The sequence below is a fragment of the Falco peregrinus genome, chromosome 3 (assembly GCF_023634155.1).
Source record: "Falco peregrinus isolate bFalPer1 chromosome 3, bFalPer1.pri, whole genome shotgun sequence".
Classification (NCBI taxonomy): Eukaryota; Metazoa; Chordata; class Aves; order Falconiformes; family Falconidae; genus Falco; species Falco peregrinus.
This window is the reverse complement of record NC_073723.1, coordinates 61,849,342-61,866,923: the sequence shown is the minus strand read 5'-3', so window position 1 is coordinate 61,866,923 and position 17,582 is coordinate 61,849,342. Positions and strand designations below refer to the sequence as shown.

General features: G+C 45.3%; 1 protein-coding gene across 2 annotated transcripts in view; it reads right to left on the bottom strand.

Moving 5' to 3' along the window:
• RAB31 (RAB31, member RAS oncogene family) overlaps positions 1 to 11,753 on the bottom strand; it is a 67,557-nt gene extending 55,804 nt beyond the window's left edge. The window contains exon 1 of one of the 2 annotated variants that reach the window (XM_055799593.1): positions 11,598 to 11,753. In XM_055799593.1, the coding sequence (XP_055655568.1) occupies positions 11,598 to 11,636 (39 nt within the window). In that variant the 5' untranslated portion in view covers positions 11,637 to 11,753. The remainder of the gene's footprint in view (positions 1 to 11,597) is intronic. The other variant, XM_055799594.1, reaches the window with a different exon arrangement.
• Between the last annotated feature and the right edge of the window lie 5,829 nt (positions 11,754 to 17,582).

The following is a 17,582-nucleotide window of genomic DNA, read 5'->3' as shown; positions in this document are numbered from 1 at the left end:
AGTTTTCCCTAATATAGTAAATGTCAACACTTATTTTAAACAGCATCATATAAAGACCCACCTGGTGCTTTCCCTTCTGTCACCCATGCAAGTAAACAGCAGGGATAACAGCAAGCATAGTATAATAAAACCCAGGGCTGAGTTTTTTATCTGTGGATTTACTGTGTGCTGCTGTCAACCTTCTGAGAGTAAAGCTATCTGCACCAAACAGGCTCATAAATGGAAGACATTATCAGCACAAGGTTGTATCCCTTAAGCAGATGACTTCTTGAGTATATTCACTTCCCTTTGATTTCAGCTGGAATGAAACCCAGCAACTCCTAAAGCTGGTACCACCAATGCTATGAAATTCAACATTTTAGGGAAAAGCCCTTAAAACGAGCAGGAACAGACTTTGTTGCTGTTATTGTCACAGCACCTTCCTCTCTCCACACAAAAATAACTAGGAAGTAAGTATCTAACTTGGAACTGACTGGCAGAAGGAAATTTTTATCCACCTGGCCAATTTTTCTCATCTTCACTCTGAGTTTGTAAACCAGAAATGGTCAAAAGCATACAGACTTCGCAAATCTCAACTGATAAACGTGCTGGGAGCATTTCAAGTGGAATGCTAAACCATGAAGTTCGGTACATTTAAGGACAGCTCAAGGGACAAGAATAGCAGGGGTAGAAGAAGAGTGGATTTGATCTTTCCCCCCAAAGCAGAAAAGACTCAGCCACACAAAAGGAGCTTCTCTTTCCCTCCCTCCCTCCCACTCTGACTTACCCTCTCCATGTTCCTCATCCCCTCCCACTGGTCCTCCACAATGCTCCTCTAATGCTTTCCCTTGTTCTCTCAATTTCAGTCCTCCACTTCCTCCTCCATTAGTTCCTCCAAATCTCCTCTACATCGACTTTTACACCCCTTTTTCTACTGGCCATCACTTAAAATATTCCTGAAAATTTTGGGGGGCTGTAGGGCTACCACTGCCCTTCAACCTTTTTTAATTTGGACTTATTCTATGGGTGCCAAAGGTTTATTCTCTCTCTGCCTTTCTCCACACCAGCGTGAAGGAGAAGGCAAGCCTGGTCACGAAACTCTGGATAAACTTACTACCTGGTCACCATCTTCAAAGAGCCTACCAGATGCTGAAAACCAAGCAGAGGTTAAACTGAGCTTTACCTGCTTTTTATCTGCTTTTAATGTTAAATGACAGGAATCACTCAAGAGCTGCATTATCTCAAATATTTAATTTACATAAACTTTCATCTTTGTCCTCCACACAGCACTGCATTCAGCTGTATATTAAAGTATACACTAAGCTTTAAGCTTGGGATTCAATTTAGCCCATTCGACAAAGGCTGAATGACATACCCTGATACACTACTGAAGAGGGATTACACCCCAGTGCTTAGAATCAAACAGATGCTTAAGGACACTACTCAAATTAGGGCTTCAGTAACATAATCTTAAATCAGCATTTATGTTACCTGGTTTTATACAACCACAATTTTTGTAACACAAAATGTGCTCCAGTTGCCTGTCTTAATGCCCAGGCATGCACTTATTCTTTTCAAGCACACCCTGAAGGGAAAGAAAAAAGAAAAAAAAATCCGAGGAAACAAAGAGTAAATATCCAAGGACAAAACAACTGACTCTGAAGACTATTCACACTAGCTACCCTCTCCTGCTGGAGTCATAACAGTTGAAGACATTAAATGTGGGGGGCAATGTTTAATTCCTTCATTGACATTCAAGCAAACTAAGACAAAAATAAAGTCCAGCTTTCCTTGAATTTTCCACAAGAGTGGTATCGTCCAAAAAAAGAAAAATGCTGACTTAAGGGATAATGCAAGAAAAAAAACAAAAAACAAACATGTAACACATTCAAGGACTGAGTATCCTAAAAATAAGGTTGCCTGCATAGTATTGCAAAGATTGAAGTCAGCATGGATTATGCGCCATGAAGGACTTCCGGCCTAAATGTGGTTGGAAGCTTCCTGTTCATATTAGCTTTAATAAGATATATTGCAAGTGTTGATGCTGGGACTCTTAAAATAGACGTACATGTATTTAGTACACCAAGGAAGAAAAAGCTATCATGGGCTTCCTATTCAATAATGGGAATCTGTTCTTTCTAATTTCCCAAATCCCTCCAGGAACTAACCAACTGCCAGATTTACCCAGCCACAAAGTGGAAGAGTGCCTTTACAGGCTGCTGTGTATATCCATCAGTGAAAGGGTTGCTTTTTTTAAACTAACAAAGATTGCCTTAAGGAAACATACGTAGTATTTGCTTCCACGGACAGCAGAAGCTGCTTGAGATTAAAATTGTGACTGTGCATGGACAAACACCTCAAATTTTTCAGCTGTAATATGTTTCTAACTCCTAAACTACCAACCACAACAATAATGTACTTTCTCTCCCTTAAATCAAACAGTTAAAAAAGAATTAAAATCCCAAGAGCCAAGCTGAGCCTTGGTGTGACTCCACACCATATTCAAGGGAGTCCTCTCACCAATGCTGTTCACACCAGTCTTTGGGAAGCTGTAAGACCTACTACAGCTTCTCTGTGTTGGCACACACCAGATGTTGGCCAAATCTCTAAGGATTCCTCTTCTGCCGCTGAATTCCCAGCATCAGCCTCACAAACAAGAAATGGGCACATCTGGAGAAGGCAACCCTGGAGACAAGGTACCAGCTACTGATTACAAGCCTAAGACAGAGAAGGTTAAAGCTTCTCTAATGCACAGTATTAGCTCACAGGTCACCAGTGAGCATGGGAGGACACATCTCATCGCTCAGCAGCACAGCTTTGCTGATGAACCATTAGATCCTACTGACGCTTACTAAGTTTTGTTTGCTGCAGAATGAAATGAGCCAAAAAATTTGCTTTTTTTCAAAATTAAACCCACTTTAGGAACCTCTTCTATCTCACTTTGGTTCTGTAGACAGGCTTAAAGTAAAGGAAAATCTGCCTCAGAGGGTCCCTAGCTGTAGGTGAATTCTTGCAAGAGGCTGATAATTGTGTTAAAAGACTGCCCTTACAGTTTTTTATAGTCCCCTGCAGCTGTGCCCAGCAGAGGCTGACCCGTCCAGTCGGGACACCCAGTGACGTCTGCAGCATCCTGTCGCTCTGCTGACAAAGGAGGAAACAATAACTCAGGGACACAAAGTATTTAGTAGCTGGATTTCTTGCACATGTACTTCCACATGTTGCCCAAAAAAGAACATACTCTGTCCAAAACAAAAAGTGCAAAACCATAACTGCTCTATCCTCTCCAAGAAATATGAAAACCACACACTAACTAGCATTTATGTTTAAAAATAGTCAAGTGAAAATAAACGGTGCTTGTTCCACTGCCTGTTGTTTTCGGGAGCAGCCCTGCAAGGCTGGAGACTGTAAATCAAACCATTGGCATTTGCTTACACAAGGCCATGCTCCGAGCTGGCCTCCCATCCACCTCCTCTGTCAGCTTTCTAAAGCTTGGATTTGTCTCCTTGCAGTGGCATTCAAAACCGCATGTGTCCACGGGAAGGTTGTACAAGACGTTTCAGAAGAAAACTGAACCATGTCCCTTCCCTGGTACATTACAAGTTGAGATGGAATTTAAAAAGTTTCCTTTCACCTTGACCCTTACACCATTACCCAGCCTCTACCAGGTAATGTAACTAGAAGAAAAACATCTCTGTGAGAATAAAAACATCTTTTACTCTCGTTTACTTCAGGTGTGCGTGCCCCATGGAGCTCCCATGTACCTCCTAGCGAAGGGCTGCAGTTGTACTCACACAAGCTGCCCCTAGGCTGCAAATGCGAGGCGGTGGGGGGCATGATGAGCCCCGACAAGGAGCAGAGCACTGAAGGCTTGCTCTACTCCGTCCAAAAAGCGTGGGATGATCTAACCCATCAGTGTGATTAGCGCTGGATGGAGGCAGGATTATTATTTTTTAATATTTTATAATGCAGCCAATTATCCAAAGGAAGTGGAGAGGAAAAAATAAACCAGCTTAAGTCCGCTGTAAAGGTTAGTAGGCAAAGCATTTAGAAACCCACAGCCAGCAGCTCTGGCCATGCCTGGGGGGCTGTGTGCTACCCTACAGCCCCCTGTGCCAGCTGCTGGGTCCGGCTCACCCACGGGGCTGCAGAGCTGTGGGAGCAGCTGAAGGCACAAGCCAGAGCAGGAAGCACTCAGCTACCAGCCTGCGTGCCAGCATCCACGGCACGTGTGAGCAAACCAGGGGCAGAAGAGGGAATAGATACTTACTGAACTGACATGCACTGCCAGCTCTGGAGACGCCAAACGACTGTTGGCCTGAAAACTAGACTCTTGGTGCTCCCAGCTTTACAGATGAGCTTTATAAAAGGAGACCAACCCTGAGAAAGACTGAAACAAACACCTGATGGGCATGCTATCTAATTTAGCCAGGCAAATGCCTTGTTCCCTTTGATATCAGGATACAGCAGACTAGACCAGATGAACCCACCCAGTTTCCCCACCACCTTTCCTGACCCTTTTGGAGGGTACCTCTGGATATCCATCCATGTGTTGGGCATTCAGCTGGCCCCAGATATAGTTTGAGGAAAACATGAGCTGAGGAAGCCCCAAACCTCCAGATGGAGATGATGGCAAGGCGGTCGAACCACAACTCCAAACTACAAGCCTCTCATCAATGGAGGCTGATGAACCACTGAAGCTGAGAAGAAACAGGTTGCCCTGCACTCAACAGCTTGTTTTCTGAGGCAGCAGCTGAACTACGAGGAAGGTGGGGTCAACAGTGTGAACCTGCTAAAGCCAGCTCTGTTCCATTTCAAGGCACCTCTCGTCGTCCCCCTCAAAACCAAGGCATAGGAAGCTAAGGAAATGGTGCCTGCCTGCCCTGATCTCCTCTGCACAGGGTGCAGCCAGAAAATACATGATCAACAACAGTCCCTGGGGGGTCTAACTAACCTGAAGAACAGGCAAATGGCACTTGGAAGAGGGAGCAGAAGGGAGGTGTTTGAGAGCAACCGGAGCAGAGATGTGGCTCCAGCCTCTCTGTACATGCTTCTCACACCAAGGCATTAGCTTGAGAAATTTTAGAAAGAATACGTCTCTCCAGCCTGTACACTTGCACTCTGCGGCACCCACACACCCAGCTCAGACACAACCCAACACCAGCAAAATTTATGAGCGCTGTAATTTATAAACATCACTGTATGCAAAATCCCTGCAGGTTCAGAGGCCTTCACCCATGAGCAGCTCAGCTAACGCCTATTTTGCTCCCCACTTCCTTTAACTGCAACACACCCTATCCATAAGGCAAATTAACACTTTAGAAACAAGCTGTACCATCAACCAGAGTCTCAGAAAACATACTTTAAATGTAAATAAAAAATGGCCTTTTAATATGCTTTGACCTAAGCCAGTTAAAAGTACTTGTCCGATGAGAGTGAGAGGCTTTTTCTTCTCCCCACACATTTCTCACATGCAGAGTTTCTGGTTGCTTCACACAGTCTGCCTCAGCACTACTTCACTGGGTAGGGCTAAAACTGCATTCATCCACGTTAAAAAAAAGAGAGAGTTTATTACCCATTCAACTTCCTAATTTCGGTAGAAAGAATTTACTGAGTTCTCAGAATTACCGTGAAACAAGGTTTCTCAATTTTTCAGCCAATACTAAGAAATCAAAAAGAAGCGCTGGGGAAACATAAAAAAAAAGCCCCGACTGATAACAATATAAACAAAGCAATAAATACAATTTCAGAGACAGTATAACTACAGACTGCATATGATTTCTGGATGACAGCCACAGCATAGTCTCATTCAACAGGCAAGTTATAAGCAGTGGATGGGAGCAGAGAGCTGGTTACCAGCGGACCTGAGCCGATCACGTGCAGCAGCAGGCACCAGCCATGGGGTATTCTCTTGCTGCCCAGTCCGTTCGCAGCAGCAAGCTTCCCCTTCAGAGGCTTTGCAGCTTCTGAAAGTAAAATCTGCCCCGAGTCTTGCCTTCTGCTGCCTCAGAAATCCACTATAGTTGTGCTGCTGGAAACGAAAGCAAAATGTGGCCTCCGCACTCATCTTTTCCTAGAAGGATGTTCCAGTCAACCCAGCCTACTCACTTTCTAAGCAATCCCACACAAAACTTTTGGAAGATATGAGTAAATAAAGTTTTGCAGATACATCAGGAAAGCAGTAAGGCCAAGGTCAATATGAAATCCTGAATTCTGTTAAATTCTGAGAAATTATTTACCTACATATTAAATATCTACTACATCACAAAAATCTGATCGTAGCCATTTAAACATAAATTAATAGGAAAAAGCTAGTTTAGGCTTCTGAACATACGTGTTTACTGATACAAGAGAAAAGGCATTTCTCACTTGGTATGTAACTGGATTTTTATGCAATATTAAAAAAAAAAAATCCAACCCCAAATCACCAGCCCCAGTCTCCTTCAGCATCCTGGTAGACTGTTCTTTTGAATGGCAAAGCAATGGCATACAGAAGTGCTATATGCACACATGCAGTGCAAACCAGAGCACTCTTCACCAAGGAAGAATACAAGGAAAGCCATTTCCCAAGGAAATGAGGCATATGTAGTCACACTAACTGCGTGTCTGGCTGTCTGCCTTTCAGTTCCTTGTGAACTTAAAATCATCGTCCAGTTTTACATGTGATTTCATGTTTCACTACAATGCAAAGAAATAAGTGGCTAGGAAAGAGACACAGAGGAGGGCTCCTTTGATGGAAAGGCTGCAATGATGGACACTTCACACCAGTGACTCCACAAGACAGGCAGCCATGCAAAGTCATGATTCAAAAATTTCCCTCATGATAGTAATTCATGGTTTATTATGTAAACAAGTAACTCTAAGTAGATTACGAAGAACAATTAACAAGGAAGGGGGGAAAAAAAGATCACTTGTCAGTCTCTCTTCTTCTCTCAGACGACTATTTTGTGGACAAAATTTTAGAAGGCATACATCTACTTCATCAGTACAATCTTCTCACAACCACCTTTGCTGTCTGCACTACTTTGGTCCCTCTTGTTCTGTTTTAGGCTACAGCACTGTAGCTACTGATGTACGCACAGCTTCTGCACTTGTGTAGTGTTACTGTCTTCAGCAGGAGGCTCACCTTAACATGTAGACCCCCTTGCACGTATCTAGTGAGAGGAAAGTTCCTTAACTGGTACAAGCCATCCAGGGGTGCATTTTTAACAGCAGTGCTCCTATTTGGGTCGGGACATCTAGGCACTAAGAGCATGAATAGCAACAAACATTTTAGAGTCAAAAGAGAAATAAAATTGTTGGTTTTTATTAACACCAACGCAAACCATAACACTCTCAGTCATACACGTTCAGTATAATAGCTACCCAGAGAAGAAGAGTGGGTACTTCAGCTTTGCACCAAAAGGTCTGACACACGCATGTGCTCTGCTACAGGGATTTGTTCTCCATCCAGCAGAATCCAGAGCTTTACATTATCACAACATGAAGAAAAGAAAACCAGAGAGATTTTCTCCTTGAGAAAACTATTATCACGTTCCCAATTACTCTGAACGTCAAACAATTCTGAGCTCAGTTCCACAGCCTACACATGCAGACGCTGCCCACCGAGGTGGCATGACATTGTCAAAGGTAATAAACTGTTCTCCATACATAGCAAATGGGATTCAGTTGTGGAGAAACTCCTGAGGAAACCTCCTTCTCTGCCAAAGAGGAATCGTCACTCCTTTTACAAACATAGGCTTACCAACCTCAGACTGTATTTTCAGACTACATGCTAACAGGACACATGCCAGCAAGTGACTTCTTATGAGCAAGAAAATGGAAACACAAACAGGAGGCTAAAGAAACAAAGCCTCAGACAAGGACGATGTAGGCAGTACGTTTGGAAAAAACTTTCTGCAGTTAAGAGCAGTTAAGCTCTGGGACGTAACTCTGGAGAGAAGATAAACTTTCATCATGAGTTTTTTTAAGAACAGGTGAGACATACATCAGTAAAGTTATAAGAGGAGCTTTAGGGCCAAGGGATGACAGCTGAGCCTTTTCCAGTACTACCTTCTTTGGTCCTACGATGGACAGTCACAACACAAAAATGTAATAAACAAAAAACAAAAGGAAAGGAGTAATGGAGGTCACTTTAGATGGTAGTTAGCAAGCCACCTCCCAAAGTCTCTCTGAAGGACCGTCAAAGTTTCCTCAGGAAGCAACAAAGACAAGAAACTTTGCCTTAGTCCGAAATCTGGCAATCTCTTCTGCGGTTGCCACACACAATTATGTCAGGACTTGGCAGAGAGTTGTAAATCGCTCCTCCAGCTTGCATAAAGAAAAATGTCAGGAGCCAAGGCACATGGTACTCAACGGCACAGCCAGATTAGGAAACCTGGCAGCTGCACACATTTCGGCACTCAGAAACACACCAGTCCCCCTTTGCCCTTCTCTCCTTCACCCCCTCGAGAGGGCACCCACTCAGCACAGAGACATCACGCAAGTCAAATGGGAGCTGCACTTCATTTCACTGCATAAACTGAGCTGCAGCTCAAACATGCTTAGCCCTAGATGCAGGTGGCCTCAGCACAGGGACAACTGGTGTGAACAAACAACAGACTGGACTGAGAGACCAGGAAGAGTTTGGGGTGACAAGCCAGGACTTGGAGCTGATGCTCAAGTGCACTTAAAAAGACGAACACCCTCCACATAACTCACTGCCCAGCAGCAATAATTTACTGGGGGAAGTAGTTTAGGAGCAGGCTTGAGGCCACTTGCATGGCAACATACTCAAGAGAGCTACTGAAGTTGTACCTCCACAGCTCTTGCACCTGAGGCTGTGAGGCACTGAACAATCAGGCAGGCATCCCATTCCTGCCAGCCCAGCAGCAAACTGTACCCACCTCTCCTCAGGGAGCACTGCCTTCTCAAATTCATGAATAGCAAAGCTCTGCCATCAACAACGCTGTCTTCCAAACTGACTCACACCTGGCCTTGAGTTGCCACAGATTTCCTCCCTGTCCTCCTCTTGCTGGCCACTTCCTTGCCTACAAACCCTACCACCATCCTCTTGTTGTGCAGTAATCCAGGCTGCTCCAAATCGTTCCCATCACACCCACAGACAGCTTTAAAAACCCCAAGATTCTCTGGAGGAGGAGGAAGTGAAATGCAGATACCCAAACCCCAGGTTTTTTAGATTTATGCTACAAATCACAGGCCAGGTTCCCTCCTGGCAATGAGGGGTTTCATCCAAGAGCCAGTAACTTACTCCCCATCCCTGCTGCAATGGCTCCAGGCCAAACACTGGCCCTGGAGTACTGCACTAGCTTATAGGGCTGGCAGCATGAAGCACAGCTCTGTTTTCTCTATCCCCCTCTCCTCACCCTCCCATCCAGACCCTCTACAGCCAAACAGGGCTTCAGGGCTTGTGGAGAAGCTGGCTTTGCAATCATTGTGCCAGCTGCAATTTTTTCCCATTGGGGAATTCTGAGCTGGCAGAAACAGCCCAAATCCAGGCCCTTTGCACAGCTGAGGGGCACAGACCATCAGTGATCCTCCCGTCTGATTTCGAGGTGCAGCCTACTAGGGCTTTGTTCAGAAGCGGAGAGGGATACAGGTTTACAAACCAATTTAATCCCTACTTATGACAAGGATAGGAACTCCCCTTGGGACCTGGACACGCCAGACCTGGCTGATTATCAGGGGACCTTCTAGATACAGCACAGATTAACCTACCAGGTCCAGGACCTACCGAAAAGACAACTGTTAAGATTCCTTTTGGTAGATCTGAAAACGTATTTTTGAGTTGCCATCTAGCTTTCAAGCAGATCAGAAGATTAATGCCTGCACTTGTTCACATGGACAGTTTCCCTGTTCTGGAAACCTGTCTGAACTTACTGAGGGGATTCGTCATATGAAGGATTCCTCTCTTTCGGGAAAAGTGTATCAACCTTCACGGTAAATGAGATGTCTATGATCAGAAGTAGATGGTTTTCTAGGATTATACCCTATTAAAACTCAGGAAAGAACATCTCACTAACTGCTAAGTGACTGTAACTACAGACACATCTTCCTACGTATTCCCACTGCCACCCTATCATTTTAACCAATCTACAGAGTAATTGCACACTCCTAGTAACATGGAGCTGCTTTGTAAGTTTCTTTTCCTGTCTTAAAAGTAAACAATTGCCTTGCAAAACCTCCAGTACATTTTAATGTTACAAAACAGCAATAAGTAATAGGCAAGAGGAATGTCATCCCACAAGACATTTCATTTCCATAAAATTACAGGATTTTCTGCTGGGGAAGAAAAAATAAAAGACATACCCACATATTCTACCACAGACTCCTCACATTTGTATAAACCATATTTATTTTGCCTCTATGCCATTTTAAAAGTCAAAGGTAGGAATTCTAACCAGGAAAGGAGGAATGGTCACCACTAAATACTTTGAACTCCCCAGTGCCCTGGCACTACGTCCTGGCACTTACTCCAGGCAAGGTACTCACTCCTGCTGGGGCAAGCGTCAACACAAACCAGGACTGGAGTGCCTGCATCTGTTTGGTTTATAAATGTTGGACTCACTTGCAGTGTGTGAACAAGAATCCACTCTAAAACGCCTTCAGTCACGCACCTTTTCTCAACGTTTATGGAGACACAGACCTAAAAGCAGCCTAACTCGCATCGCAAACATTTGAGATGTTTGATTTAAAAAAAACCAAACAAACCAAACAAACAAAAAACCAAACCAAAACAACGGCTAAGTAGCGGTGCTCTGCTAGTAACTGTCAGAAGCGGCGGCTCTGCTCTCCCGGCCGTGTTTGTAGCAGCTCGGCGAGGCGTTTTGCTGTAGCTCCCTGCGAGCAGGGCAGCGCGGGGCCAGCGGAGCCAAACTGCAAAGCTAAGCACATTGCTGCTCCAGATGGGAAACGCGCACACGGGTTCGCCAAAAGCAAAAGAAGAAAAAAAAAAAAAACAAACCACCAAAAACACAATGGCAAAAAGGACATTCCCGTAAGGAGGCGAGCGAAAGAAGCTCTGAATAAACCCAGGCAAGTCACGAAACAAAGCACCGACAGAGCACGTCGGTGCCACGGGGCCGAGGCGCCCGGCAGAAGATGCCAGCCCAAATCCCGTCGCTCGCTCCCCCCGCCTCGCTGCCCACCATCGCTGCAGGGGCTCGGCGAGCCCGAAGTGACCAAACCCGACAGCCTGCCGGGCGGGGGGCGGCCGGCAAACCCCGCCCGGGCGCCGTTCGGGGCTCGGGCACCGGAGGGCCACCGGCCACGGGGCCGCCCCCGGCTTGGGAAGCGCGGGGGGGAGGCGTCCCCAAAGAGAGCCCCTCACCCCTCGCGCCCCCCCCCCCGCTTGAAAAAAGTTCTGAAACAAGGCAAAACCTGATCAGAACACCCCACCGGAGCCTCCCCGCAGGCCGGTGCGCGGCTGCCAAGTCCCGGCGGGGGGGGGGGGGGGGCGCTGCGGCCAAGCCCGGGACGGGGAGACGCGGCGCCCGCCGGGGGTGAGGGGGGGGGGCGGCTGGACCCGTTCCCCCCCTTAGCCAGTCCCCCGTCTCTCTCAGCCCCCACCTGCGGGGTGGGAAAGAAAGGGGGAAGGCGCCCCCCCGCTCCCCTCTACTCACTCCAAGCAGACACACTTTCAGCTCGCGTATCGCCATCATCTGCCCGGGACCCGGCCGCTCCGCATCCCCCAGCCCGCCGCCGCCGCTCCGCACTGCCCCGCCGCGGCGCGGCACAGCACCCGCCGGGGCCGCCCCCGCCGCCGGTCACATGCGCCCGGCCCCGCCTCGCCGCCGCCCGCAGCCCCCCGCGTCCCGCCTGCGAGAGGGCCGGGGCGGGCACGGTGGCCGTAGGGCTGGAGGAGGGCGGGGAGTGTGCTGGCCTCGGTGCGGGAGTTGGGCTGCTTCGGTTAGGAACGATCTGAATCCGTCTGCCCGTCCAGTGGGGGGTTGTTTTGGTTTGACTTCCTATGTGCAGAAAACGTTTAAAAGAGTAACTCCGTTTGTACCCAGTTCTGGTAATACGGACCCTTTTTCGATTAGAACAAGCCGGCCTCAGGTTGGTAGCAGGGCTGCACCCCACACGTCAAAAAGTTGCACTGAACACTGCATCGTGGCTGATGTTAGGACCAGTCCACCGAAATCAGCGAGGTGGGTTTGTAGCCACTCTTCTGCTCTTGGTAGCCAAAATCCTAGAATTAATGGGGAAGAGTTGCATGCCATAACCCCCGCAAAGGACAAGAGTGTCATTTGCCAGGGATTTTAAATTATAGCTTCTGTTCTATAGTTTTATTTTCATTTTTTTTCAGTAATCTATCTGGTAGAATTGCTAAGAAGAAATGAAGGAAATCTTCATTAGTCATTGTGAGATTACTGCCACGTCATTAGGAGCTTCCTGGCAATAAACTCTTGTGGTGTTCATTATGTCACTAACTATTTCCACATGGGGTCCCACACTCGCATTGATAGGCTGGAAGATGTTTGCACTCTTCCAGAGCTCCAGAATCCTAGGCCAAGGAAATGTTTGGAGCAGAGAAGTTGTTATCCCCAAGGAGGAAAAAACAAAGCATTTCTAGTGGAGTATTACAGCCTGTCAGGGGAGAGAGTATTAACAGCAGGAGATCAGAGGAGAGAATCATCAGAGAGATGCTTGTGATTAAATTAAGCTTTTCTTTTTTCAGGAGAACTTAGCAAAGAGAAGCAAAACACATCAGGTTTTCAGACAACCAATGTTAGGATTCTGTCTGCTCACTGGCTTTCCACAAGGATGCATTATACAATAAAGTTTTTCAATAAGCAAATAAGATACACTCACTAACACAGAACAATTACAGTTTGCACTCATAGCACAACTAAGTTCAAGCAGCTTGACATTTCAGTCAGTAATTTATTCTACAAATCAACAGCAGGTGAATTTTTAAGGTTTTACACCATCCTACTCCAGCCTTTCTTTCAGTTTTAAGTCTGAGTTGAATGTTGCTCCTCTGACTTGGATTCAGACTTTTCCACTGTTGAGGGACTGAGATTCTGAGATTCACAGATGGTGTTATGGTTCAGGATCACCTTTCCATAAATTCTTCTCTCTTTTTTTTTTTTTTTTTCTTTTTTTTTCTGGTCACATCTTCAAACAGAAGTCATCTCTCCCTTTTCTTTGGTTGAGAATTTGTAATTTTTGATGTGTGGGAATTTTTGCTTATTGTACATGTGAAAGAGTTACATTAGATTCTAATCAAATCTGCATTAGATTGTGGATTACAGAAAGAGACTGAGAAGTGGCATGCTATGTTCAAAGCTGTTCAGTGCTGCAAGCACGGCTTGAGTGTTTGTCCATAGGTGCGCTGGGATTAACCTGCAATGATGTAATGGCAATGGCAGCATCCATAGAGCAGGTTAATGCACTTTACTGCATGTGCATTGACTCTGCAGCTTTAACTGAGGTGCCTTAACATTCTAAAGCCTCTCAATGCCGACGTGCACTAGAGTACAATTAATAGAGTTCCAGTCTGGGAGAGCACTTGCTTAAGCCTACCCATTTTTGAGACAGTAATACATCCTACCAAGTTCAAAGGCATGTAAGTACATGCCTAATTGCTGCCTTGACACAGTACCACCGTAATACAAAACAGCGCCTGAGAAATTTGCCCAGGAAAGCAAGTCAGATTCCCATCTTTCCTCTTATCTGGGGAAACTTCTAAAATATGGAGTTGAAATGGGCGCCCTCGCTAAAAAAGGTTAAAGCCCAGACCTCAAAAGCTTACTTCTGAAGATAGCAAATAACTATTTAGCTACTTACAAACAAGCACATTGTTTAAAATAGTAGCACGAAGGTGACCCAGTGGAAGCTGTTCAGGCTGAAACAGCAGGAGAGAGAGTATTAAGGACGGGCAGTTTTACTTGCACAGGCAAAAAGACTGAAGAGCCAAACAAAAGAAGAACAACCAGAGGAAAAAAATAACCTATTCTATACTCATTTAAACAAAGAGTCTAGGAACAAAACCAAAACAACACACAAAAAAAAAGGCAAAAAATATGCCCCAAAACTAGGGAGATAAGAAGAAAGAAAACTAACAATATAAACAGACACGTGCTCCAGTATTAAAAAAAGCTAATGACATTCGTTCTTCCAGGAACTGGCATAATCCTTGTGTTTGTCTGCATGCAAACGCTGTGGTCAGGAAAACATTTTTGAGGAATTGGTCATGTTGCAGTGTTTTCAAATGTCTGGTTAAAAGCAAAGGAAAACAAGTCTTTGCATCCTAAAGGTTTTCTTTTTTTCCCTTTTGTAGCGTCTCAGTCAATGAATAATTATAAGTTTTGAAGCAATGATTTACCTCACTTCTTTCTACCCAACTGTATTTTGCTTTTGGGAAATACAAAGCCAAGTGGCTTTGTTTTTCAGCAGCCTTTCCTTAGAGTTTCAAGTAATCTCTTCTCTCCTCAGAAATAATTTCCCTCAGTTTCCAGAAACTGGAGAAGCCAGACCATCCTTTAGTTTATTCTAATTTTATAACAGTGCAACTGCACTGATCTCAAACTGGTTACTCCTTAGTGTGAGAGATTTAGGTCCTCAGAGCTGAGATTAAGCCAGAAAGATGTGATCTGGCTCAAGGTGTTTCTGAGTGTGATAGCTGGAAAGTTTGTTCAGGCCTGTCTCTGTCTGGAAATTCAAGGCAGTACTAGTCACCTTGGGAGGGTAGGATTGACTCATCCTTCACTTTGGACTTTTTTTCCCCCGGCTTAGACAGCTAAAGCAGGACTATCCTGTCACTCACCCTATTTTTTTCAGTGTGACACCACTGCTTTCATGTAACAGAGGAAGGAAGGCGGCCTCCTGCTTAGGGGCACAAGACCAGGAGTACAGAAGGCCGGGTTATTTCCCTGCCTGCGGTGCTGCCGTGCTGTGAGGCCAGGGGCTGGGCACCTAACCGTGCTCTGTCCCGGCGTGTGGCCATCCAGCTGTCTGGGGCAATGGTGGCTGGGGCTGCTGCTGCCCTCCTCTTTGCCCCTGCCTGCATGTTCCTGCCCCTGTGGCTCGTGCTGGTAGAAAACTAGTCCTATGTTTAAAAGTTTTCTACAAATTCAGCCTCTTCCTCTACAAGTGGTGCAGTGGTATTTATTGAGTCTGTACTGGTAGGAAACTGGATGCCTGTGGGGTGCTGTTGATGTTCCCAGGCTTATAAAGGCATCTGCCTTCCTCCCGCTTTCTCACTCCAGTGAGTGACCTACGTAGAGAAAAATCCATCCAAGACCCTGACGCGTACCCAGCTCCCGAAACTGCTGTTGTCTGTCCCGAGCACCCGATGAGTTACTTCCTTTCTCCCACTGTTGCGTTCCCTCTTAATTTCTTGGCAAGCGTCTTCCTCACACAAAAATGTAATCCCTCCTCTTCGATGGCAAATTCAGTCCAGGCCCTCCTACTATGGGCTGCCATCCCAGCCCTTATTCCCAAGACACAGAGCAGGAGGCAAGTTAACTCCATGCTGCCCAGGGAAAAATGCCTCCATGTCCCATGGCTGACACAAATTCTCAGTACAGTAGTGACTGCTGCCACAGAAATTTTGCTGGTGCCTGCCCAAGGATCTGCCAAAATCTCTCAAAAGGAAAGCAGCTGCTGCTGAGCAAGAAGTTCTTGGAGCAGGAGGAGCAGCTTCCAGCTCAGACCCTAGATCCCATGCAAAATCCAGTGTTATGAAATGGCTAAAATTCTGGAAGAGGCTGTTTTTTGTTCATTTGTTTACTTAATCACCACAAAGGTTAGAAAAGGGCTGCCTTGGAAAGGCGGCGTGAGACTCCCGAGATAGGAAAACCAGGGAAGTATAGGAATGATCTGGTGGAAATTGAGGGCCTGATTCTGATTTCAGTCACATAGGTCTTAAGCCACTGCAATTTTTTTTTAACTTGAGTAGGGTTATTCCACTTCATTTCACATTAATTAAGCCCTTCATAGCCTACTGGTTCCAGCATTAATGCCAGTAGAATCTGCAGCTGCCTGTTGTTTTGTTGTAGGGTTGCTTCATGTTTTAACATCTCTTGTTTGTGGCAATTTATATGGTCCAGTCACTCCCTCCTGAAGAGAAAATCTGCTGGAAAAGGTTGGAGGGGAGTAAACCTCTGCAAGATCCTACTTGCAGCTTCACTGCCAAGTACTTTGAAAAGCAGCATTACTGCTGTTGAAAAAAACTTGGGGGTTCTTTCTATAAAGCTTACCGGCTTGTGATAGACCTTGTAACAGATGCACTGCTCCTAAAGCGCTTGGGAAAGATTTTTGGCAGTATAGATGTACATTGTCAAGAGGGTCAAATTTACTCTACTGGTTCACTGTTAATCCCCAGGGCAATCTCTCATTGCAGGAGAATGGTAATGAAAAGTAATGCAAGTTTTCTTTGCATTCTTTGCAAGGGATGTGCCATAGCCCCAAGCTGGTGGTAGCACTACCTTTCTTCACCGAGACTGTGAAATGGGGAAAGAATCAAAAAAAGCTTTTTTCTTACAGCTGAGAAACAGAAGCTGACGTACAAATTGAGAGCACTACAAATGCTATAGGCAGTTAACCACCAAGAAAGAACAAGAACTAGCTAAAGTAAAATATTTGCTCAAAACCAGACATAAATTGTATAATTCGATGGATTTAGTCTGGAAGTTAGGAGTAGGGCTTTCTGAGGCTTTGGAAAATTTTTCTAATAGTAGCTGTCAGAATAAAAAACAAAAATTAAACTAATTTAAAAGTAGAGCTTTATATATGTAACGAGAATTTTCAGAGATGACCTGAAATAGCACAAGTCAAGACGCAGTGATCCGATAGATTATTTGTCCATACCACTAAGTAAATTTTCCAGTCAACATCAGCTGTTGGGGCTGGACATCAGGCCCAACATGTCACAAATGAATCGTTAGAGCTCTTTCTACTGTGATTGAATATACTGATGTATTTCACTCAGTCCAGCAAAAGCCGTCCAGCTGCATCAGCCTGTCTATTACCTTCAGCCTTTATATCACTTAGGCAGGATGGATTCATACAATCAACTCCTGATGAAAGCTCCAGATCTTATTATCAATTTCCTTTTCTATATGAAAATTATACATATACTAATGTGAGCCATGGTGGTGGATGAGTCCTTTCTCTTGTTACACTCCATACAAAAGCATGCCTGAGCATGCATGTGTTTGCAATGTAAACACCAGTCCAAACAAAAGATTGTGGTGTTTTCATGTACCGTGGTGCAGTTCAGAACAGGGGGTTCACTGACCGTGGGCATTCAAGGATGCAGTTCGTTTGTGTCTGTGGTTGTTGTAATATGTTTCATTTTGCAGGTCCTCTCTTTGGGCTGCCAATTTTGAGCACCGTTTGAGAAGACATTATGATGATTGTTAAGAGTCCATGGAGGTGACATGAACTGTCTCAGTTTACTTTTGGTGGTGTTGACATTGGGTTGCTCCATTCTTTTCACGCTTCTGGTATAACTGATACCTGTTAGTTGCTGCTTGGAAAGGGAATGTAGAGATCAGCTTCGCCCAACTAGATGTTGTCTGACTGGAGTGACAACTGCGGAGAGACTTCTACTTCAAAATGCAGGGAGGACAGCGATACCTTCTTGCCTTCCAGCACGC